General features: G+C 39.9%; 1 protein-coding gene across 1 annotated transcript in view; it reads right to left on the minus strand.

The window, feature by feature from the left end:
• UST (uronyl 2-sulfotransferase) overlaps window positions 1–21469 on the minus strand; it is a 152027-nt gene that overhangs the window by 80454 nt on the left and 50104 nt on the right. Inside the window, exon 2 of the mRNA XM_058021486.1 lies at window positions 16364–16407. Coding sequence (XP_057877469.1) covers window positions 16364–16407 — 44 coding nt within the window. The remainder of the gene's footprint in view (window positions 1–16363; window positions 16408–21469) is intronic.

The following is a 21469-nucleotide window of genomic DNA, read 5'->3' on the forward strand; positions in this document are numbered from 1 at the left end:
TGTTCCTGGATGATCTCTATGGGCTATTTCAGCAAAGGGCATTCTGGAGTCACACTATTGCACTAGACAAGTATTTGCTGTAAAGCACATACAGCAGCATGTGATAATACAGGCCCAGAGGAAACTGTTTCCAAGCCTTTAAGCTGGCTAACAGAGTCAGGAGCTCTCAGTTTCACCCACAGTGGGGCATAAACAGCACTTAAGGAAAGATCATTTTTCTATTTAGACAATGGCACAAAACATATCCTGACACAGGGCCTGCACCTGGGTTCCCAGCAACCTGTGTTCAGCACAAGGAATGGCCACAGTGATGTCTCAGTGGTGTCTCTGCATATAGCTACTCCTGCTGCTGATGCAATCATGTTCCTCCAGCAGAAGGAATTCTAACATAAAAGCAGTCAGATGAGGCATATGGCAGAGCAGAGTACTGTGTACTTCTTCACTGCATTTGAACTGCTAATAGATCTTGATCAAGGAAGCAAAATGATTTGTCAGGCAACCCTTCAGACAACTTTCAAAGAGAACTGCCAAATAGAAAGAAAAAAAAAGGAAAAAATCTGTATTCCCTTATACTTAATGGGAATCTACTGGCACTTTGCTCTCAGTGTAACATTTCATGAACAAATGAACATTGCTGGTGTTACTGGTTGCAATGTTTAGGATATCCTGCACTGCAACCTAAATATGGAGGCCATTTTCCCCCAAATCACCCTGGGAAGGACTAAGTATTGGGTGTTCATGGCCTCAGTTAAGTTGGAGGATGTTGCATCTGCTGATTCAGCAAGCAAAGAAGGGCCTCTCAAGGCCCATACAAGCCCCACATAGTGCAGTATGTCTTACTATTTTGTAACATTTTTATAGGGTTTTCTATGACAAACATAGTCCCCATATTTCTTTATCAATCTTTCCTTCAGAAGCCTTGCTTCTTATGAAATGCAAAATCTCAGCTTCAATTATTAGAGAACTCCTAAGGTGATGAATTTAACATCCCTGTGCTACAGATGTAGCTAACCTTTCCCAAAACTACTCTTAATGGTGTCTGAAAGGTTAACAATTGAACACATTTTATTATGCTGATTATCACACCCTAATCAAAGAGAACATGAGCCCTATTTTGGATTGTCCCCTTTTTGGTTCATTTCTTTGCATAACAAAGACTAGCATCACTACTTGTCCCAGTCCTGCAGCACCATCCACACATCACTGCAACTTGTGGGTTGGGAATTACTCCTCTGCTTAGACACATGCTTTTGGAATACTTTGCTGTGTAAGTGAGTGAAAGTCTTCAAGATACATGATAAGTAGATGCTGACAAGTGTCAGTGAACAGGAAAGAGCACATGCACTATATGTTTGTCTAGCATTCCAGAACTTAGATGAATGATGGGAGTTTGTAGAGTTATGGAAATATTTTTAAGTGCTTCATAATTATTAACTGCTTTGATTTTGCTAGCAGTTTGGACTAGGCAAGATAGTGAGCAAATTTTTTTCTTTATTTGTACTTCAGTCAAGTACAATTTTACTCACAGATTACACTCAAATTCTAATTAAATCCTTGACTGGATTATCCAGTAACTTTGGGTGAATCTTATAAAAATGATTCTTTAAAAGCTAGATAAAATTAAAGGGGGCCTTTGTAAATTCTCTATTCTAACTGCAAACAACTTTGTCAGCTTGGAAAAATGACAGTAGTTACCAAATTTGGCCAGTTCTCACATTCGTTTCTGAAACTCACCTTCCTGCACACAAACCATGGTAACCCCCAAAAAGACACGACAGCAAATACTCACTGCAGAAAAAGGAACCTGAAATAAAGGGCTATTATTTTCAGACCCTTATTTAGCTTAAAGGAGACCAATGTATCAATGCCTTCTTTCAGTACACAGTGAATGCACTTAGGTGTAATCAGACAAGACTCAAGATAAGCGCTGCAGCTCAAAGGTCACTTGAGAAGAAGAATCACGAGTGGTAACCAGAACTTCCCTTGCAGCACCGCTGAGTGTGGTTGGCTTTTGGGATGCTCTCCTGAAACCCTGCTCACGTTTCCCCCGTTTACGTCACCATTGCACTTATCACACCCAGACGCCCCACAGGGTGTGTCCAGTGCACAAAGCCATGCAGTACACAGGCTTCTGGTGCACAAGCAAGGTTTGTTTAATGTGACCAGTTCCCTCAGGATGCTGCAAATCTGCTTTCTGTATTTAGAAAATGTTGAAGTTATTTGAGGAGAAGAAATATAACTTCCAAAAGCATGAGTTTGTATCAGACAAAACTAAAAATGCAAGAAATTGAAAACTTCTCCAGAGAGGAACTTTCTTTTCCCCCTCATGATACTCACAAGACAGACAATACAAGAGATGGTGGCAGAGAAGGCACTTAGAAAGAAGGCTCCTATTGTGAGAAACAGCAGTTGGACATTTATAAAATGCTAATTGGATTACATTTTATTATTACTTATTACCTAAGAGTAGGTATCATGTAGACTGACTAACTGCTGAGATGATGCTCTGTCAACTTGATATTCATGTAACAATACACACAACTGCAAAATAATTGCAGAGTGACTTTATTGAGCACTCTATCAAAGCCCAGAGGTGATATAAACAATTCAAACATATAATTCACTTTAGAGTTACACAAATTAGCACTTACAGCCATAAAAAAGTAAAACCCACAGTATAATTACAACAGCTCTCTCCAAGAGTTTGGAAAGTTATATGACAATTTACTTGTCAGTTCAAACAGGGTTTTTTTTTTTTTGTTTGTTTCATAATTAAAGAATAAAGACTGTGAAATGAAATCAAGAAGAAAAAGCAAGTTTAGACCCAAATGAACTTGCATTACAGAAAATGACTGTCAAGAACCTCTGCAGAGAGGTCTGCCAGTCTCAGAAAAGGAGTCATTCAACAGATAACCTGACAAAAACCCAGTCTTTCATCTTCAGTGGGGGCTTTGTCTGCAGATAAATCTTTGCACCATTAAAAAAAAATTTAGGCTGGATAATTACTTGTAGCATCAGCGATGTAGGGATTCAATCATAGGCCTAAATTATTCCACTTTTACTGAGACAAATCCATTACAATTTTGCCCATTTGCCAAAAATCTCCCAGTCCAGGTACAAGTTGCCCAGGTGTCAGTCTCTGACTCGTTTCAGTACAGTGGATACTTTATTCACACCTCCTGCAAGTAAGTGACCCCTGTCCTTACACACAAGTGGGGCCAGAAGCAGATGCCAGAACTGGCTTCTCCTTTCTGAGCAGACACTAACCTGTGGTCAGGCAGTGCTCCATGTTTATCAGGTGAGTAAGGCCAATAACACACAAAGTACTGATAAGATTGTGGAAACAATGCAACATTTGCTGGCATATCTTTATACAGCATTACATCCTCCCAGTCCAACCTCTTAATTTTATTTTCCTGTCCAACTGACACAGAATTATAAGAATTTTAAAAATGGCTTAATTGGTCAAAGGAATGGCCCATTTGACTCATGAGAGGAGGATGATACTCATAAGGTAACTACAAACCTGACAGCTGTCAGAAGCCCATTTCTCTCCAGTGCCTCTCTTCTTTCTCCAGTGTTCTCAAAAATTATACATGGCATGTTAAAAGGCACATCCTTCCATGCTGCCTGAAGCTTTTCTTACACAACTTGTTCCAGTATTTTTTTTACCCACCATGCATTTAGCTTTTAATTAATCTTCTATGATTTCCAGAGAATATCTGTTCTCACATTGTGAATGAAGACAGATCAGATAATTCAGTCATCAGCTTTGAGATCTTCTCAGATACATTGGATGCTCTTTTCAACTGAAGTTTTTCACAAGCCTGCCATGGTCTTTAATGACAAACTCAAAGGCCACTAAGAGAAAGCCTTCCAAAATTAAGTTCAGGAACTGCTGCTCAAAACTCTCATTTCAAACAAGTATCAACTTGCTCACTTTTAAAGCAATCACAATGAAAAGTTGCTAACACAAAGTTATGTCAGTAGAAAACACGACTGAAGGGTGAACAAGGAAGTAAACAAAATATAGCTGGAATCCTTCTTCCCCATCTAAACCACACAGTTCCAGTTATATAAACAGTCACCTGTAGAGTGTAGTGATGCTAGACAGAGACAAGCTTTTTGAATTAATCAACTCTAAAGCAGACCAGACAGCATGGTCATCTGTATGGGTCACTGAAAATACACTCGAAGGGAAAAGAAGAAAACCACAAGAAAAGGTAAAAATTAAATTTGTTTGTTTTCAAAGTTTAGATGTCATATAGCTGTAGCGGAGCATGGAAAGTAAGCAGAAGAAGAAACAGAATATTCTTCTGTTGCATTCTCATTAAGAAACTAATTTAATTGAAAAAGGGTGACTTCCTCCCTCATCACCACAAACAATGCATTTCATCTGTCAGACAGATGACATATTTGGAAGACTAAGTCAAAATGTGTTCTCTAATGGCTCAACATCCCTAAGTACCAAGCTAAATTGAAAACATAAGCACAGAGCACCAGCAGCAAAAGGAAACTTGGTTGTAGACAGTCCTCGAATTTATTAATACTAAAGAAAAGCATTACTATGAAGTGTTTGCCAAAGCCTATGGTCCCTGATGTGTCCCACAAGACAGATCTGTGTAGCCAAAATCAAAACTTGCAGTAATTTTCCTGTGAAGAAGCACTACACACTTACAAATCTAAAAAGAACTGAGTTCAAAGCACAGACAACTATTCCCATTAAGTCTCCCATCAGGTCCTATTACAATATACTGCAGCTATAGAAACAACAATAACATCAATAACAGTCTGGGAAAGTTACAAAGAAAAGGACAAAGATCCAGTTTCTAATGTTCAAAGTTTTGGATGCATCTTGTCAACATGTTTGGGTTCGCTCATCTTATACCTTACACCTCATTTACTCGTCTACAACAACAGTTTGCAGCAGAGCAAAACCCCTGCACTTCCAATCTGCTGCACAAGACTACCCACACCACAGGGAGTGCAGAACCAGGTTTATTTCAGGCATGTGAAGTTGCAGCAACATTCAAACTAGGCACATGTATACGAAGTCAAACAGGTTGGCAGAGAGCACATGCTCTGTTCACTCAGCACTTTCAGGTACTCACTGATAGTAGGCAGCCTCTGGAGGTGTGAGTGGCACTCCTGGCTTTCATCACCCAGCAACACTCACTTGCACTTAAGCGATGGCAGCTCAGTTCCAGCTCCTTCCAGGGATGAAGCAGGTGACAGGGAATCACCCTACTAAATGGATAATTGCTTTGGGACGGGGTACAACTGCCATCTCTAGACTAATTAAATCTTTTCCTTTTGGCCCTTATTAACATAGCACGCTTTTCAACCTCTTCTGAATTCTTCTTGGTTTCCTCTGCAGTTCACAACTTGTTCACCTCTTTTGGGGCCAAAATCATATACAGTGCTGTACCTTGTATCCCTAGTGCCAAGGAGAACTGAACAGTTTCTGTTCACATCTTGGAGATATCTCTTTTTAATACATCTCAGGCCAGAGTTTAGAAGCATCAAAGAATATGGCACTGTCCCTACTATAGATGCAGAGGGATGCAGAACAAAGCTATTGCTCTTTTTCTTCTTTGCCCTACACGAGTGAATCCAGATTACAACAGAAAAAAAAATTGGAAGACCCTCATTAGCTTTCTTATGAAAAGCAGTATATTTTTCTCTTTTTAAGTTAATCACATTGTGGAAGTTATCTTTCTGGTAGGCACCCACCTTGTAAGAAGATAAAGCAGACAAATTATCTAAGAACATGATACTGGTATTTGTTGAGAGAATTAGCATGAGGTCAGGTAGGTTAAGAATTTTAGTGTCACTTTAATTACCCCATTTTCCACTAGAAGGTTTAACCTGCAATATCAAAAACCCCTTAAGCTGCAGAATTTGTGCAAGACTGATTTTACCTCCAGAGCAGCATCACATTATATGTATCTTGGAACTGTAAAGTTTAAAATTGCCGTTTTTCCTTCGGAGCCCAGGGTTTAGTACATTCTGTGATGTGCTCAGAACACACTGGCACAGTTATTCTCTGTTTAAGTAGTAAATCCTATCACATCCAACCCACATGTTTATATTGGATACTTGCAAAATGAGAGATATTAAGTAACTAAGCCTGGTTTTAAAACTTTTTATAATACTTCACAGCCCTGGCATTCCCTTAAGTAACCTCACCACCTTATGGTTGCTTCTGTCCTTCCAGTGCAATATTCACAAATTCACCCGGGGAGCCAATAATACTGGATTTGAATGTGGTGAGTGGCAGACTGAGTAATTTATTCCTCTGCATGCACTTGTCTTTCTTCACATTCAGGTTTAACTCTTCGGTAGCTATTGTGGTTGACTATTGATTGGTTGACTAGCGCAATCACCATTGCCAAGGACTGTCATGCTGAGTTTCAGTTTGTCCTTTACTTCAGGCTCCCTTTCAGTAACTCCACACTCTGTTTTATAGTCTCTAGTGTGCTTGTCTTTTCCACTGTACTTTGAACAGACACTTCATAAGCCAATCACAGTATGAAAGAAAGTTTGTTTATAGCCATAATTAGATCTAAATTTCGTAAAACAGGCCAGTTCTGCTGGACTGTAACCCACACGCTCATCACCAATGAGCTGTCTCTGAGGTGCTCTTGCTCTGCATACTTGCAGGAACTCAAAGGGAGTTCCTTCCATAGCTCCTGCAGGGAGCAGATTAAAATCTAGTTCATGGCACGGTCTCTTTACTTGGAAGTAACAACGCCAAGAAGCACCTACAGGAAGGACAACATGCTGCTATCCAACTCTTCCAGCAGAACCAGAGCTCAGCAGAAATCAATAAAATTACTTATATGCCCCAAATACTTTCCCTTACAAACCATGTCCTGAATCACAAATGGATCTTGTGGTACTGAAGATGGCACAACAGAGTCAGTAACAGAGGAGGCCCAATATCAAGTGCTCCCATTTCACTCTTCTGCACTTTGAAATTATTAATTTGACTTGATCAGAGGAAAACCAAACCTCATTCCTGCTGATCAGGGCATGACTCCTTCCCATTTTAACAGATGGAGGCTCTCCTTGCATCTACTGCAAATCCCCAGTAGTGCCAGCCACAAAGGCCTCCACACTCCCCAGGACGTCAGGATGCTGTAGGTGCTGTGGCAAGAACTACTTTGCCCAAACTCCTTCACCTTAATCACCGTAATACTGCCACTCCCACACTGACTTCTTCAGCCCAGCCACAAAGCCCTGTCCTCTTTGCCTGATGCTTTGACTCTGCTCCTGACCACACGTAGGCATGTTCACAATCTCCTATCAGATTAAAGCTTATGACCCTTTCCAGAGTACTTCACTCCTATTTACAGTTTCCTGAATTAAACTTTATCCTTTCTTAAAGCCCGAGTAGAAGACTGGCAGGACCTATCAGCTCATCTTCAAAATCATGAGGCTTTCAAAATTATACTAGAATTCTTACTTGGTGGTTGTTTTTTCAGTTTTGTAACACTCCCCAGCATCCCAACTTTCAGATTTTTTTTTTCCTTCAAACATCAGAGCTACAAAAATTCCTTCAGTTCATGATTTAAGAATACCATTAACAAATATAAACATGTGGTAGAAACCTGAGTGATACTCATCAGAGTCTCAAGGCTCAGCAAGATAAACCAAATCAATTTGTCACTCAAAAGACACTCTGTCATGTTATCTCTATGCAGAATGGCAGATATTTGTTTTTCCACTGAAGGTTTAGGTCATCCAGACCCAGCTGCAATTGGACATTGGTATTATAATCCACCACTTCTTAATAAAAAGGCAGTTATGATTGAGTTGCCATGACCTATAACATATAATGTGCTAGTTTATGAATATCTTCCAATCATGAAAAGAAGGAAAGGAAGAAGAGAGGAATGTACTAGACAGCTGGAAATCTAAAACTGTAATCTCTAAGAGATATTCATATGCTGTGTAATAATCTGCATAGATTATTTGCAGGTGAACAAAGACCATCTCAGAATGGATTATGTCCTAAATTTCAATGAAAGCACAGAGCTTTACTAGCTTCAGAAATTGTGATTATGCCTTGTGTACTTCTTTAGCTACAGCGTGTGACATAGAACAAAACCTACAGGTTGAAAATTTGGTGATATTAAATTTTTTTCTATTTTGGGAATACTGGGTAGGCTGCTGGATTAATGCCAGAGATAAGCAAGATTCACCTTTAAGCACACACACAGCATGACAATTAAAGTACCACCAAAAGGCAAAATATTTTCCAAGCATCTTTGAAATTAGATAAAAACTACAGACTACTTCAGTAGTCACAAAACCTGCATACCTGCTAAGTCTTTTAAAATTTAAGGGCTGCAAATGTCAGGCTTAGTAAAAATCCAGCTCACTACTGTTTAAATTTTTGCAAGACATCAGCATGCACAGAAACCCTCACAGATTTATCTTCTTGTGACAGGCAATCTGGCTTTAATTTCCCAAGTCTCTCTGTACTTCCATTTATGATCAGTCAGCCTCCCCACATCAACAACTTTCTGATATGCTATAAACTGAAGTTGTATTAAAAAGTAAGTAATCATCTATTTTGATAAATCATGGAATCAAGTGATTGTTTCATCCTTAAGATTCTTGAGCAATAAATTAAAGTGAACAAAACAAACAAATTAGTGCTCCAGTATAATTCATATATTTTTATGATCCAATTCACACTTAATAGTAGAGATACAATTCCAGCCTTTGGATATATCTCCATACTATTACAGTGCTGTATCATTCACCACCTGCTTCAGCAGAACTGCAAAGAATTATGAATAACAGACAATGGGGTAATACTCTGTAAAAACCAGATTTTTCTTCCCTTGAGATACTATCATTTACAAGGAATGAAAACACAGTTTAAAAAGAACATAAACCAATTATTCTACAAATATTTTATACTGTATGCTAGTTTTAGCTAGGATAGAGTTAATTTTCTTTACAGTGGCTATTATGGGGCTGTTTTGGATTTGTGCTGAACACAGCATAAATACAGAGATACTCTGTTATAATATAGAGACTTTTTATTATTGCTGACCAGGCCTTACACACAGCCAAGGTCTTCTGTGTGCTTTTATTTTGGCAAGTAGATTGAGGGTGCCTGGGGATTGGAAGGAGATACAGCTGGATAGTTGACCCCAACTGGGATATCCAAAGGGATGCTCCAGACCATATGACATCATGTCCAGTATATAAAGTGGGGAGAAGAAGGAGGCAGGAGGAATATTTGGAGTGACAGGGCTTGTCTTCCTAAAGTCACTGTTACGTGTGGTGGGGCCCCGCTCTCCTGGAGGTGGCTGAACACCAGCCTGCCCATGGGAAGCTGTGAATTAATCCCTTGCTTTGCTTTGCTTGTGTGTGTGGCTTTTGATTTCCCTATTAAACTGTCATTATCTCAGCTCATGAATGTTTTACCTTTTATCCTTCCCATTTTCTCCCCAGTCCTGCTGGTGGGAGAGTGAGTGGCCGTGTGGGGCTTGGTTGCTGGCTGGGTTAAACCACAACACACTGCTTCTAGTAAACAGAGGGAAGTGGAGAAATGCTTTATGGGTTTCTTAAATCGTAGTATTTTATTGGCTGTACTAGGCCTAAGAGCTCAGTTTTACTGTAAAACTGCTTCAAACTCTAAAAAGGATCTTTGTGGTTAAGGCACTTGGTGAATTCTCTCTTCGTATTTTATCAGCCAAGTACTAAGCCTGGTAACCGTAGGAAATTACTTACTCTATTTTAGCGTTGCTAAATTCTGATGATTTCTGCTAGCTGAAAATTTGTACACTGCCCAATAATCTCAAGTCTTCATTTTATAAGCAGGATAGAATATTTTTTAAATCACTGAAATCTTTCCTAGCCTGTCCTGGAACAATTACTTTAAAGATAATCTGCCCATTTTTCAATTAAAGCTAAATTAGACAGTTTCAACTCTATCAAAAACAACACTACTATTCATGCTCTTAAAATCCCTAGTAAGTATATACCTAAAAGAAAACAAATCTTGCTTGGTTCTAAGTATTGTGGAGTCGGTTGGTTTGTTGTTTATTTTTTTAATTGGTTCTTTGTTTGGCTGACTTCAAATCAAGCACTTAATCCCTAACAAATCAATCACTCAAGACTGTAGAGAGCTGAAGGGTTAAAACCATGTTCTCATAAGGGATAGCTAGAACTAAAACACTATTTCAAATGAAGCATGAAGTATCCACTAAAAAATAAATAATCAAAACTAAAAAACTAAAAAAGTACACAGCTCTAAGCCATTACCTTAATGTCTTAATTCTGCTATCAAAATTCTAGGAAAAAATAAAACTGGCATAAACCTGATGAACATAAAAACTCAAGTGTAAAGGGGACAATGCTGAAATAATATTTCAGTAAGATTTAAAGTCAAATAAAAAAGAATAAATAATCTAGTTGACAATGGAGAGTGTCTAGGACTGGGTACAGTATGACACACCAAAGTGTGTCCACGCAAGGATTCTGCTACCTTTTCCCATAGTGGTGAACACAGTGTTGGCTAAGTTAACAATTGGACTCAATGATCTTAGAGGACTTTTCCAAATGATTCTATTGTGCTATGGTATATGGTATATTCCATTGTGCTATGGTAGTCTTGCTCCATAAGAAAAACAAGAACAATTAGCACATAATTACTACCTAAGAACTGAAAGAACGGTGAAAAGAATACTTATCCACTTTCAAGATTTAAACCAATAAAATCAGATAAAATTTATTTTGTGTATGCCTCTTATTTAGATTCATTTTGACCTGATCCTGACCCCCATCCATTTTTGTATTCATTTAAAGCTTTGAAGCACTGTCACACATGCTAAGCATAGTGTCTTGCTGACACTAAGAAGCTGCCAAAAGATATACTGGGTCCATGACAGGCAACCCAAGGGAAAACCATCAAGAAAAGGAGAATAGACTACTTCAGTGTAATTTATCTGTGTGCTATGTGCACAGCTCCCCCACAAATATATATGTCATTTCTGCTGAAACAGGGACATATCTTGATGCTCTTGCCAAGTTCTCAGGGAAAAGCTTTCAATCAAGAACAACTGTAGGTCTGATAAAGTTCATATCATTTGTCCTCCAAGGCCAGTTTCACCATCTTGGATGGAGCAAAAAAATCTTGGGAGGATCTGATAAGGAAATGGCTGGTCTAAATACTGGAACAAAATACACCCATTTTATTTGCAGAAATGCTCAGACATGAAATATATCCAGTGAACACCATCAGCCATTAATGCACATCCATTTCAAAGGTGTTTTTGAAAACCAAGGCCTCACTTAAACATCAATCTACAGAAAAAGGATAAACAAATTATCAGTTAGCAAACTTTGTAAAATTTATGCTTTCAGAAACTTATCTAAAAAAAAAAAAAAAAAAAAAAAGCCAGGAAGTCAGACAGAGATTTGAAATAGGAAAAAAGTCAACTTTCACTGGCAGTGTAGAACCACCAGCAGTGGCTGTTTTGCTCAAATGCATTCCTTTTCTATCTGTCACATACTAACACCAGAAACACCAGAGGTATGCTAGGGCTACTGGAGGTTGCATCTACCTGAAGAGAAGGACACAGAGATCTGTCTCAGAACTCATGAACAGCCTAGGATTGGCCCATCTTCTGAAGTCTTTGGTGCCTAAGGACCAAAGAAGAGTGGCCCATGTTTGTGTATTCAGTATACATGGCAAAGTTCTGCTACTACTGAGGGGACTGCAGGAGTGGCTTCTATGAGAAGCTGCCAGAAGTTTCTCCCATGTCCAATGAAACCAACACCAGCTGCCTCCTAGACAGACCCACTGCTGGCCAAGGCCAAGCCAATCAGGAATGGTAGTTCTGTGTTGTAGTGTGTTCGTTAAGTTTATTTGTTTGCTCCCCTATTCTCTGAATTGTTTCCCCCCCTGTTTGATAATGGTTCTGCCCTCCCTGTTTTTCTGGCAATAGACCTGTCTGTTATGTTGTTCCCATGGCAACTCCCGCCATTGGGGTTGTCAGTCCCTTTAGTTATGTAATTCCTCCTCCCCCTAATATCCTTATATGTACATTTGTTTCTCCTCCCCGGGCCCAGTCAATCATCCCCACTCCTCCTATTTTGCCAGAATCTTCTTCCCTAGGGGGGTTATGATTGGCTGTGGTCCCGGGGCCCCTCCCTTACTTTGTATTGATTGGGTTTTCCCTCATGCCCCTTATGTCGTGTTCACTCCCTGGTTCTCCCTTATTGGTTCAGTGTAAACCCCTCCTTTGTATGCCCACCCCCTTTATAACCCTGTTCCACCCTCCATTCCGGGCAACTCCCAGGTTGGTTGCTCCTTAGTTGGTTTCTTGGGAACATCAATAAACTGACTTCACCCCCAGAGAGTGTCCTGCTCCTTTTCTCGTCTGACCAGCAGCGAGAGCCTGTCCGCAGCCAGCACAGCCCAAGGCCACCAGATGCCGAGGGGTGCTGGCAGGGAATTGCAGCTGGGTGTCGGCCATTACCCTTGGCTAGCCGGACACTGACCCTTTGGGCCACATACGCCTCGCCGCAGTACTGTCTCTGAGATAACATTTTTAAGAAGGAAAAAATGTTATTGTGCATAAGTAATTTGTGGCCAGAGAAAAGAGGCATGAGAATGTGTGAGAGGAACAGCCCTGCAGTCACCCAGGTACATGACGAAAGAGGGGGAGGAGATGCTCCACATGCCCACAATGAGATTCCCCTGCAGCCCATTGTGAAGACCATGGGGAAGCAGCTGTGCTCCTGGAGCCCATGGAGGTCCACAGAGGAGCACAGGTCCACCTATAACCCATGGAGGTTCCTGGAAGGACATGTTGACTCATGGAGAGAAGAAAAGTTTTCTCAGCAGGACTTAGTGACTCCATGGGGGACCCATGCTGGCAGGATCAGTCTGCTTCTGAAGAACTGCACCCCGTGGAAGGAATCCACATTTGAACAGTTCATGAAGAACTGAAGCTTGTGGCAAGAACTCACACTGGAGAAGTTCGTGGAGAACAGTCTCCCACGGGAGGGATTGTGCACTGGAGAGGGAGAAGGCCTCCTCCCCCTGAGGAGGAAGCAGAGGCAGACACAACATGTTTCTAATCCCCACTCCCTGTCTCCCTGTGCTGCTGGTGGGAAAGAGGTAGGGAATTGGGAATAAAGTTAAGCTTGCAAGGGAGGAGAGGTGGGGGAAAGGTGTTTTAAGATTTGTTTTACTTCTCATTATCCTACTCTGATTTTGATTAGCAGCAAATTCAATTAATTTCTCCAAGGTGAATGTTTTGCCCGTGACTATAATTGGTGAGTAATGTCTGCTTGTCCTTAGCTCACGAGCCTTCTGCTATGTTTTCTCTCTCCTGTCTAGTTGAGGGTGGGAGAGACAGAGAGGGTTTGGTGGGTGCCTGGCCTCCAGCCAGGATCAAACCACCACACCTAGACACATTACCTCCATATCACTGGCAAGGATAACCGCTGCTCATCTTGAACAGCCAAGTAAACCTTTACTGGGGAACACCATAAAAGCTGTCTCACATGGTCTTTGAGAAGAATCAGAACCACACCAGCAATGCTTAGGAACAGAAGTGAGCCAGGCTTTCATTCTTTGCTTGCACTGCGAAAATTGCTGCTGCCACCTTATCTGAAAAACACAGACCAGTACCCTGTTCTCCTGAAATGTGATGATGCTAATTCCTTATTACAAGAACAAGTGCTATTTTCAGCTCTTCCACTGGGGAAAAAAGCCCCACACGGGTATTTAAAAAAATCCAAACCTCTGGCACCTAGCCATGACAAAGAGCCAAAACTAATATGATTTCCTACAAACACTGGAATGTACTCTGCAAAACAGCTACGGTCCAGTGCGTATCAACTATCAACTGCTGGTGGCCTTCCCCTACAGCTAACTACACACTGCCCATATTAGCTACCAGTCATTTCAACCTCAGGCAATGCACTGTTGTTCATTATCTCTACTTCTAGCATTTCAGCATTTTATAATGAAATACTTCAAATGTTGGAGTCAGGACCGATTTCTTCTGATGCCTTTTTGTATGTGGAGTAAAAGCATGCATAGAACTTAACCATCTGTTAGTTTAAACAAAGTCAGCTATCAAGTCATGTGAATGGAGGCTACTTGAAAGATAATGACAATTACAGTGAATTTCACTCACACCCACAGAGTTCACAGTTCAGATATGAAGCTGTAAGAGGGTAAATAACTGCACTTAGCCAAAAAATGCAATGCATGAGATTTGCAAAGCAAGAGCATCTTAGTTCAAAGCATGACCCCAAGCAAATACCAGGAATTAGCTGGGGATCCATCAATCCCCACCCATATTTTGATCAGAGGAATAAAAAACAAAACAAAAAAAGCAAGCAACTAAAGAATAAGCAGGTTTGTCCAAGGGATGATCAAAATGATTCATATTTTATCAATGTTTTTGAAACACGGGCAAATACTTCAAAAAGCAAAAATACTTTTAACTTACACAATCCTATATAGCCTGTTACTCTGCTGAGCTTTTCATCAAGTTTCCAGGAGTGAGGATGACTACAGAGGAAGGCCACAAACTTTACTGACTGTAGGTAGCTAATCAAAGAGTATCTACCCAACCAATGAGTAGCTATCTAATCAGCTGTCCTTTCTACAGACAACTGAGCTGCAGCTGGATGAGGCTGTGTGAACATGGCCCAAAATTACATGTTTAGACAGGCAAAAGATATTTTCACAGTGTAAACAGAAAAGTATCTGGGTTGGATAAATCTGTCCAATTGCTACTGCCCATGGGAGTATGGGTCCTATCCACAGCACCATTAATGAGTAATGCAAAATGCCTGAAGAAAAAGTACCAAAATCTGAATGAAGTTTTCAGGGTTAAAAACCCTTATCTAGATGGAAGCCTTTTCCTTACAAGAACAGCTTATTTCTGAATGCTAATGCAAGCATGAGAAATACAGGTTTTGAATAAGCATTGCTTTAGTCTTCGAAGGAGAGTGCTCACTGTGAAGACACAACAAACATAATTCTTTATTTCATGCAGCCTGTTGTGCTCCTGGACAAGAGAAGCAGCTGGTACTAAATTAAAAAAGAAAAATGTATTTTAAAAGAAGCAGAGAGCGCTAAACAGATTTTAGTGTGAAACATTTGTTTAGCCTTAGCATACTTGTGTCTTATCTCAGTTTGCAATGATAAACACAACAGGTTGATTTTGTCACTTCTGTCTACATCCATTTACTTTTGTAATTTGAGCAATTTTGTTGACAGGAAGAAAATCAAATGTACATCATTCCTCCAAGTGAGCCATCTGAACTTTAACAAGTACAAATACTCACATACCAGCTGAAAATTGCAGATTTTGTTGCCCAGAAAAAAGTTGAAGAAACCCAGATTCCTGTTTTCACTAATAACTAAGCTAAGTGGAATTGCTTTCCACATTATCCTCCTCCTGCTGATCAGAAGCCAACTGTTTCACCACACAGGTGCACACATGTGGTTGATCACTTCAACTCAAGGCCTGTGGCTCAGGATGTGACTTCATGGTCAGCTGAACAGAGATGAGGGAGGGCTACCACCAGAGGCAGTGGCTACTCACACCCATCCCCTCTCTAACTACTCACTGTCACCTGCTGCACTAGCATCCATGGTGGGCCACAAAAGTGAGATAGTCTGCCCTTTCAGTACAGGTCTGCACCGTGCAAAAGGAACTTTAACAGGAAAGACAGGCATAATATAGTAACAAATCTGTTTAGAGAACAAACCAACACAGGGTAAAACAAAGAAAAACAAATCAGGATACTCTAAATACCTATTTCCACTTTTTTTCTCTTGAAGAAATTATCACAGTGCCCTTCCTAACCTGAAATGTCATGAGGTGCCATGATGACATAAGGGAAAAGCTTATGCAGCGCAGTCCCATATGATAGGAACAGTGAACCTTATTCCTAAATAAGGGCTCATGACTCACATTCATTAAATTTATCCTACTGACCTGCTTCAAGTATTGTTTTTGCAGCAGAACCCAAGTTCCAGAAAATGCTGCCAGCCAAAGGCCATCTTCACCTGCCAGATGAGTTACAACTGTGGTGTCTTGGTTTTTTGCATGAAAGTGCTGACAGATAAAACCACTAAATCCCTGTCTCCCTTGACTCAGTGAGAAAAATTCCATTACCTTAATGCATTTTAACCCAAGTTACTTACAAACATCTGAAAACATCTGGGGGGTAAAAAGTGGGAAAGGCCACATGCTGTTGATGTAAACTCAGCAGAGTTGCTTGGCACACGAGTAAACATACAATGAGTCAGAAACAAAAGCCAACTAAGTAAGGATAAAGCAAATACAAAATAACAACAGCCTACCTTTTGAGGAGGTGGTCCGTGGTCATCCAGGTAAGTGGAATTTCCTACAAAAATAAGAAGGATGGAGATAAACAAAAGCCATCCAATGCAACTTTCAAACTTTCCAATTCATGGAACCAGTACATCTCTATCCCACAAGTTTTGTGGTGTCAAATAATTAAAGGAAAATAAATTCCCTCTGCTTTAATTTTTGATTAACAAATAATCTATTTGACTACATTTGTAATACATTAGATGCACATTGCCATTTTACCAAAAAAAAATTACATGACCCAAGGCAGCTTTAATTAATCAATCAGTATTCGATTATTTGTATGACAAAAAATTGCCAGCTGCATCCTTGTACATTTTGAGCAAGTGAGCATGGTTAACTTCAAAAAGTTTTCTTAAGTAATCAAGTATCAAAGGCCTTTATCAAATTTTGGTCTGATGGAACTGACAAGCATTCACTTCTCTCTCTTTTAACTGTATTTTTCCCAACCTCCAAGCTACTTTTTTGTTCCTAAACAGCACTGATTGAATGGGAGTGGTATTCTCAGGTAATTGCACCTGCCTTTTCAAGATGTTTGCTAAATTCAGACAAAAAGCTTCAGAAAAAAAAAAAAAAAAAAGCTTCTGAACAAGTTCACCCTTGTTAGCTACAATAAAAATTTCAGACTTTTTACCTCTTACTTACAAACACACACTGATACATAAAATACACACTCCCCCACACACATAGGCTATCTTCTGCAACTGTCCCTCTCGAACTCTTCTCCAAAAGTATTAATCACGTGCTTTCCCAACACCTTCCAGCAGATAATGAAACCTTGCAGCAAGCCTAAAATTCCCCCTTGAGCCATACATGCCTCTCCTCTCAGTCATGCTCCTATCAAAGACAGAACAAATACCTCTGCTCTAACCATACATCAGTATGGGGTATGAGAATTATTTTTACAAGTACCTACTAGACATCCTAAAGGCACATGGAAGAGGACTTTAAATAGCTTGTTCTGCTTATGAGCTCCTGGGCCACTGAATAGGCAACAGAAACACAGGCTAGTGGGATAAAGCATAATTCAGAACCAAAGCACTTTTCTCTTTACGATCTGGCCAAATCCCTCATTTTTCCAAGTGCCAAAACCTGCCTCCCAGAGGTGTCTGTGTCTGAGTGTTACCGTTACAGAAAAAGGAGGTGAAGCTTTAGCGTGGAATATTCAATAGCACCCACACCAGTGCTGGGGGCTGGTTTCAGCAGGAAAAGCAGGGGGCTGGAAGTGGAAGGGCCACCATTCCCTTGCTGGACTCTTGGGAGAGGCAGCCACCACCTGGATCACATCATCTTGGGGTGAGAGAGCCTGCAGATCACCACCACTGCCACAGCATGATGAATTTCTATGTGTAATAAGAAGTTGGGATTACTTCTCAGAAGTATTTTGCTTTCTGCTTTTCCAGCACGTGTTACAAAGCCATGAAAATTTCAGTCAAAAGGCTTACAATTCATCTAAAGGAAGCCTCAATAACCCAAGCATGTTTTTACAGATGTATGTTCCTTGATCTAAGAGTTTGTGCAACTAAAAAAGCCTGAACAGTAACTTTTTTTTGGTCATCTGAAATCACAGATCATCTTCTGAAGCATACCAGAAACTCATCTCTCTATACATTTGACACAAATACCCACCCATTAATAAATCCAGTGACTTAATTTAATGCCATAGATAATATGGCTGATGCCCCACATTCAGCATAATTTCTTTATCCATCCCTCTGATATGATTCTGATTTCCAGGGAAGAAATTCAGCTCTCAGACTGCTAAAAGAGTTGGCACTCTGGTTTTCTCTTAAAGTAGCTACTCCACACACAGTGACACAGAATTGAAAATAAGCATTTTCAAGCATTTCTCCTCCCACTTAATCTGGGATAAGAGCAAGGAAAACTTCTCATTCAGAATTTAACTTTCCTGTAGAACCAGGCTGTTAATAGCTTGCAGCAGCTTTCTCCTCTTTGTAATTTGACAGCAGAAAGATTGACACATTGATAAAAACATTCCTTACAGTTTTCTCATTGTGTCAGGAAAATTGTTTCATTTTGATACCTAACAAGAAAAGTGATGTTTATTGTTTAAAGAAGGTAATATACTAGAGAAGTCAAAAACATTAGATAAAAACTACTAATTTAAAAAAATGAGCAAAACTAAAGTTTCATAATTGGTGTTAAGGTGGTTACAGGAGTAACAGGTTTTTTCTCGTGTCTCCCCAAAACAAATGCAATTTATGCTTACCTAAATAAAAATATTAATTACATATGTATTAACTATCTTTACCAATCACCTGTCACAGCCAATTTCACAGTAGAGAAGGACTTGGAATTACTAGTCAGGAGTTTACACAGCATCTCACAGTGCAGCATCAAGAGTGTCAGAATTATATCACAGAAACATTTTTGAGATATTTCATAAAATTAAAGAGCTTATAACTAATTTCACCTCTCTGTGTCAGTAATGGATGTTCTTAGTATGGAGACTGCGTTCTCCTTCCTTGGAAATTTTCAAATTATCAAAACGACATGGAAATATCTCTAGCTTTGAACATATGCCTTGTAGATTTTATTTCAGTAATCAAAATGTTGTTTCACAGCACAGTCTAGTTACTACTGTACCCACTTACAAGACAGTAGAATTATAGGATATTTTAGAACTGTTGTTTTCACAGCAGTTGCTTGCTCAAATTTAGAAGCTACAAACTGACAGAAACTAATTGCCAGGGCAACACAAGTGAAGGAGGAACCAGAGTATCAATTTGAAACCTGGTCAGAATTACTCACAATGAGCAGAGGATGGAAAGCTGCAGACAGCCCCCAGAGCCCCACACTCCAAGTGCAGAGCTGGCCACTGTCCCATGTCACAGCTCCTCCTTCTGCTCCCCAGGTATGTGAGCCAGAGTCAATCTCAGCATCCACAGGTTGCCACATCAATTTAACATTCTGAATTATTTTGGGTTCAAGTTTTAATTGAGAACTATTTTTTTTTTCAGTAATAAAAGCAAAACCCTTTGCTGCATGATTCATACCATACACTAAGCAAAATACACTAAAATAACTCCACAAATCCAGCTGCAATGGAGTGCAGCAGCAGCCTGTGAGGTACACCAGCCAGCTCCTTAACCCCATGAAGCCCAGCAGTGCCCTTACTGATCACTGAATTACAGATCTCAGCTTGCTTCCCCTCTGTCTGTAAAACTGGGCCACACTACAGGAGCCTTAATGCATGCAGAAATGTAATGAAAAATATGCAAAAGGCCTGAAGGAAAGAGGATGACTTTCTAACACAAGAGGTCATGAAAATCTTATTAAGCATGACTCCCAGGATGGGTGTTTGTAAGATTTAAAAACTTAAAACACGGTGCCACTTTTACACACAGGGCCACTTTTCAGACAATGCATATCAAATTAGGTTAGTTTAAAAACAAAAGAAAAATTCAGCATTATAGAAACTGCAACCATTGGAAAGTACGAGGTAAAGCAAATCCATGAACTACCAGCTAGCTACTAACAGCTGACATAGTAGGAACGTTGCACAGTAAAAATCAGAGACTTGGGCTTGTTAATGCAGTTGTAATAAACATTTTAAATTAGGTACAATGCTTTTGGTATCCATTACCATCTAAGATGGAGAACATTATTTTACAGCTTTTATATACCATGGCAGAGACAACATGTGATTGACATCACTACATGCCACAAGCAGAGAAGAGGCTCTCTCTGGTAGAAAAGGTAAAGTGATAGAAGAGAGAATCATCTTTCCTCACTAGGAACCTTGTCCATTGCCCCAAAGCAACCTATGGCATTAAATTATTAGGATGACTTCTTCCAACTCCTTTAATAAAGCTTTAATAAAGGCATCATTGCTCTTTTCTGCTAACAAGATTATTTTAGTTTTTCTGTTTTGGTTTGGTTTTTTCCCCTTGGAGTATTTACTCTGCAAAAAGGAAATTTTCCACCTTCCTGTAATAGCACAAAAGTCTAAGGCATTAGAAACAAGTCAGACAAAATAATCAGGTCTCGAAACAAGTGGTATTACACATTCCACAAACACTTGGGCTGGCTGAACATGTCTCCTCCACACTCTGCCAGAGATGATAAAAAAAAAGAGTCAGCTTTAGTATAGAAAATGTTGAATGCATGGAGGCAGTCCAGGCTTTTCCATAATTCATTATCTTTGAGGTTAAGTGAATCAGCTGTATGCAAAATCTTTGGGGAAACCTCGTGGTTATGTTCCTTTCTTCTTGGAATCAGTCAAGTGTGGGGGTTTTGCTTGAAGCAAGCCAAGTTTAAAGAGAGAAAGATGGTCAGCCAACCAGGATTAAGGACAAATATTGCTGTGTACAGTTTAGAACCACAGATAATGAAAATAACTGCAATTCTGAAAAAACACCTTTTCAAAAAATACTGTAGAGTACAGGAATAGAAGTAAATGGACTTAGGCATGAAGTGAAGACCCTTTGATAGCAACTGAAACAGTGTGACTCTACTTGAACAATTCCAATATCCCACGGAAAGAATTGTGTGAAGATAGGGAGAGAAAGCCAACACTGAAAATGAGGAGCTTGGATTATTATTCTGGAGCAGGTTTTTCCCATGTAGGGAATCACAAGCAGCAGCCTAAGGGAGCTGGGGTCCAGCGAAGGCCAAATTTAATTTGCCTTGTGAAAATCCTTCTTTGTTCTTTTCACTTGGTCACCATCTCAAATTTCCAGGTGCCAACAACCTCTACTGGCAAACAATCCCTTAGACTCTCTGATGTTTAAAGGAAAGGAACAGTTTAATAGTTGCCTGAAGAGTCTTCTTGGTCTGGAAATCAGACCCTGAAGAATAATCTCTCCACCAAGCCCCTCTAATCATTAAGAGCTGCACCTTCAAAATAAACTGAAGTGCCAGTGAGTTATCAGAAGATGATAAATTCTGCTGTGCTTCCTTCTTTTTTCTTTTTCCCTCCCAGTTAAGCAGTGGACACACTTGGAACTTTCATGAGTATTTCTACATCTGAAACAATATGATTTTCTTAGTCATCATGTCTTGGAGCCCTCTGTGGTCCAAAGGCAGGAAGGGAGTTAGGAACTACAACTTGA

The sequence above is a fragment of the Melospiza georgiana genome, chromosome 3 (genome assembly GCF_028018845.1).
Source record: "Melospiza georgiana isolate bMelGeo1 chromosome 3, bMelGeo1.pri, whole genome shotgun sequence".
Lineage (NCBI taxonomy): Eukaryota > Metazoa > Chordata > Aves > Passeriformes > Passerellidae > Melospiza > Melospiza georgiana.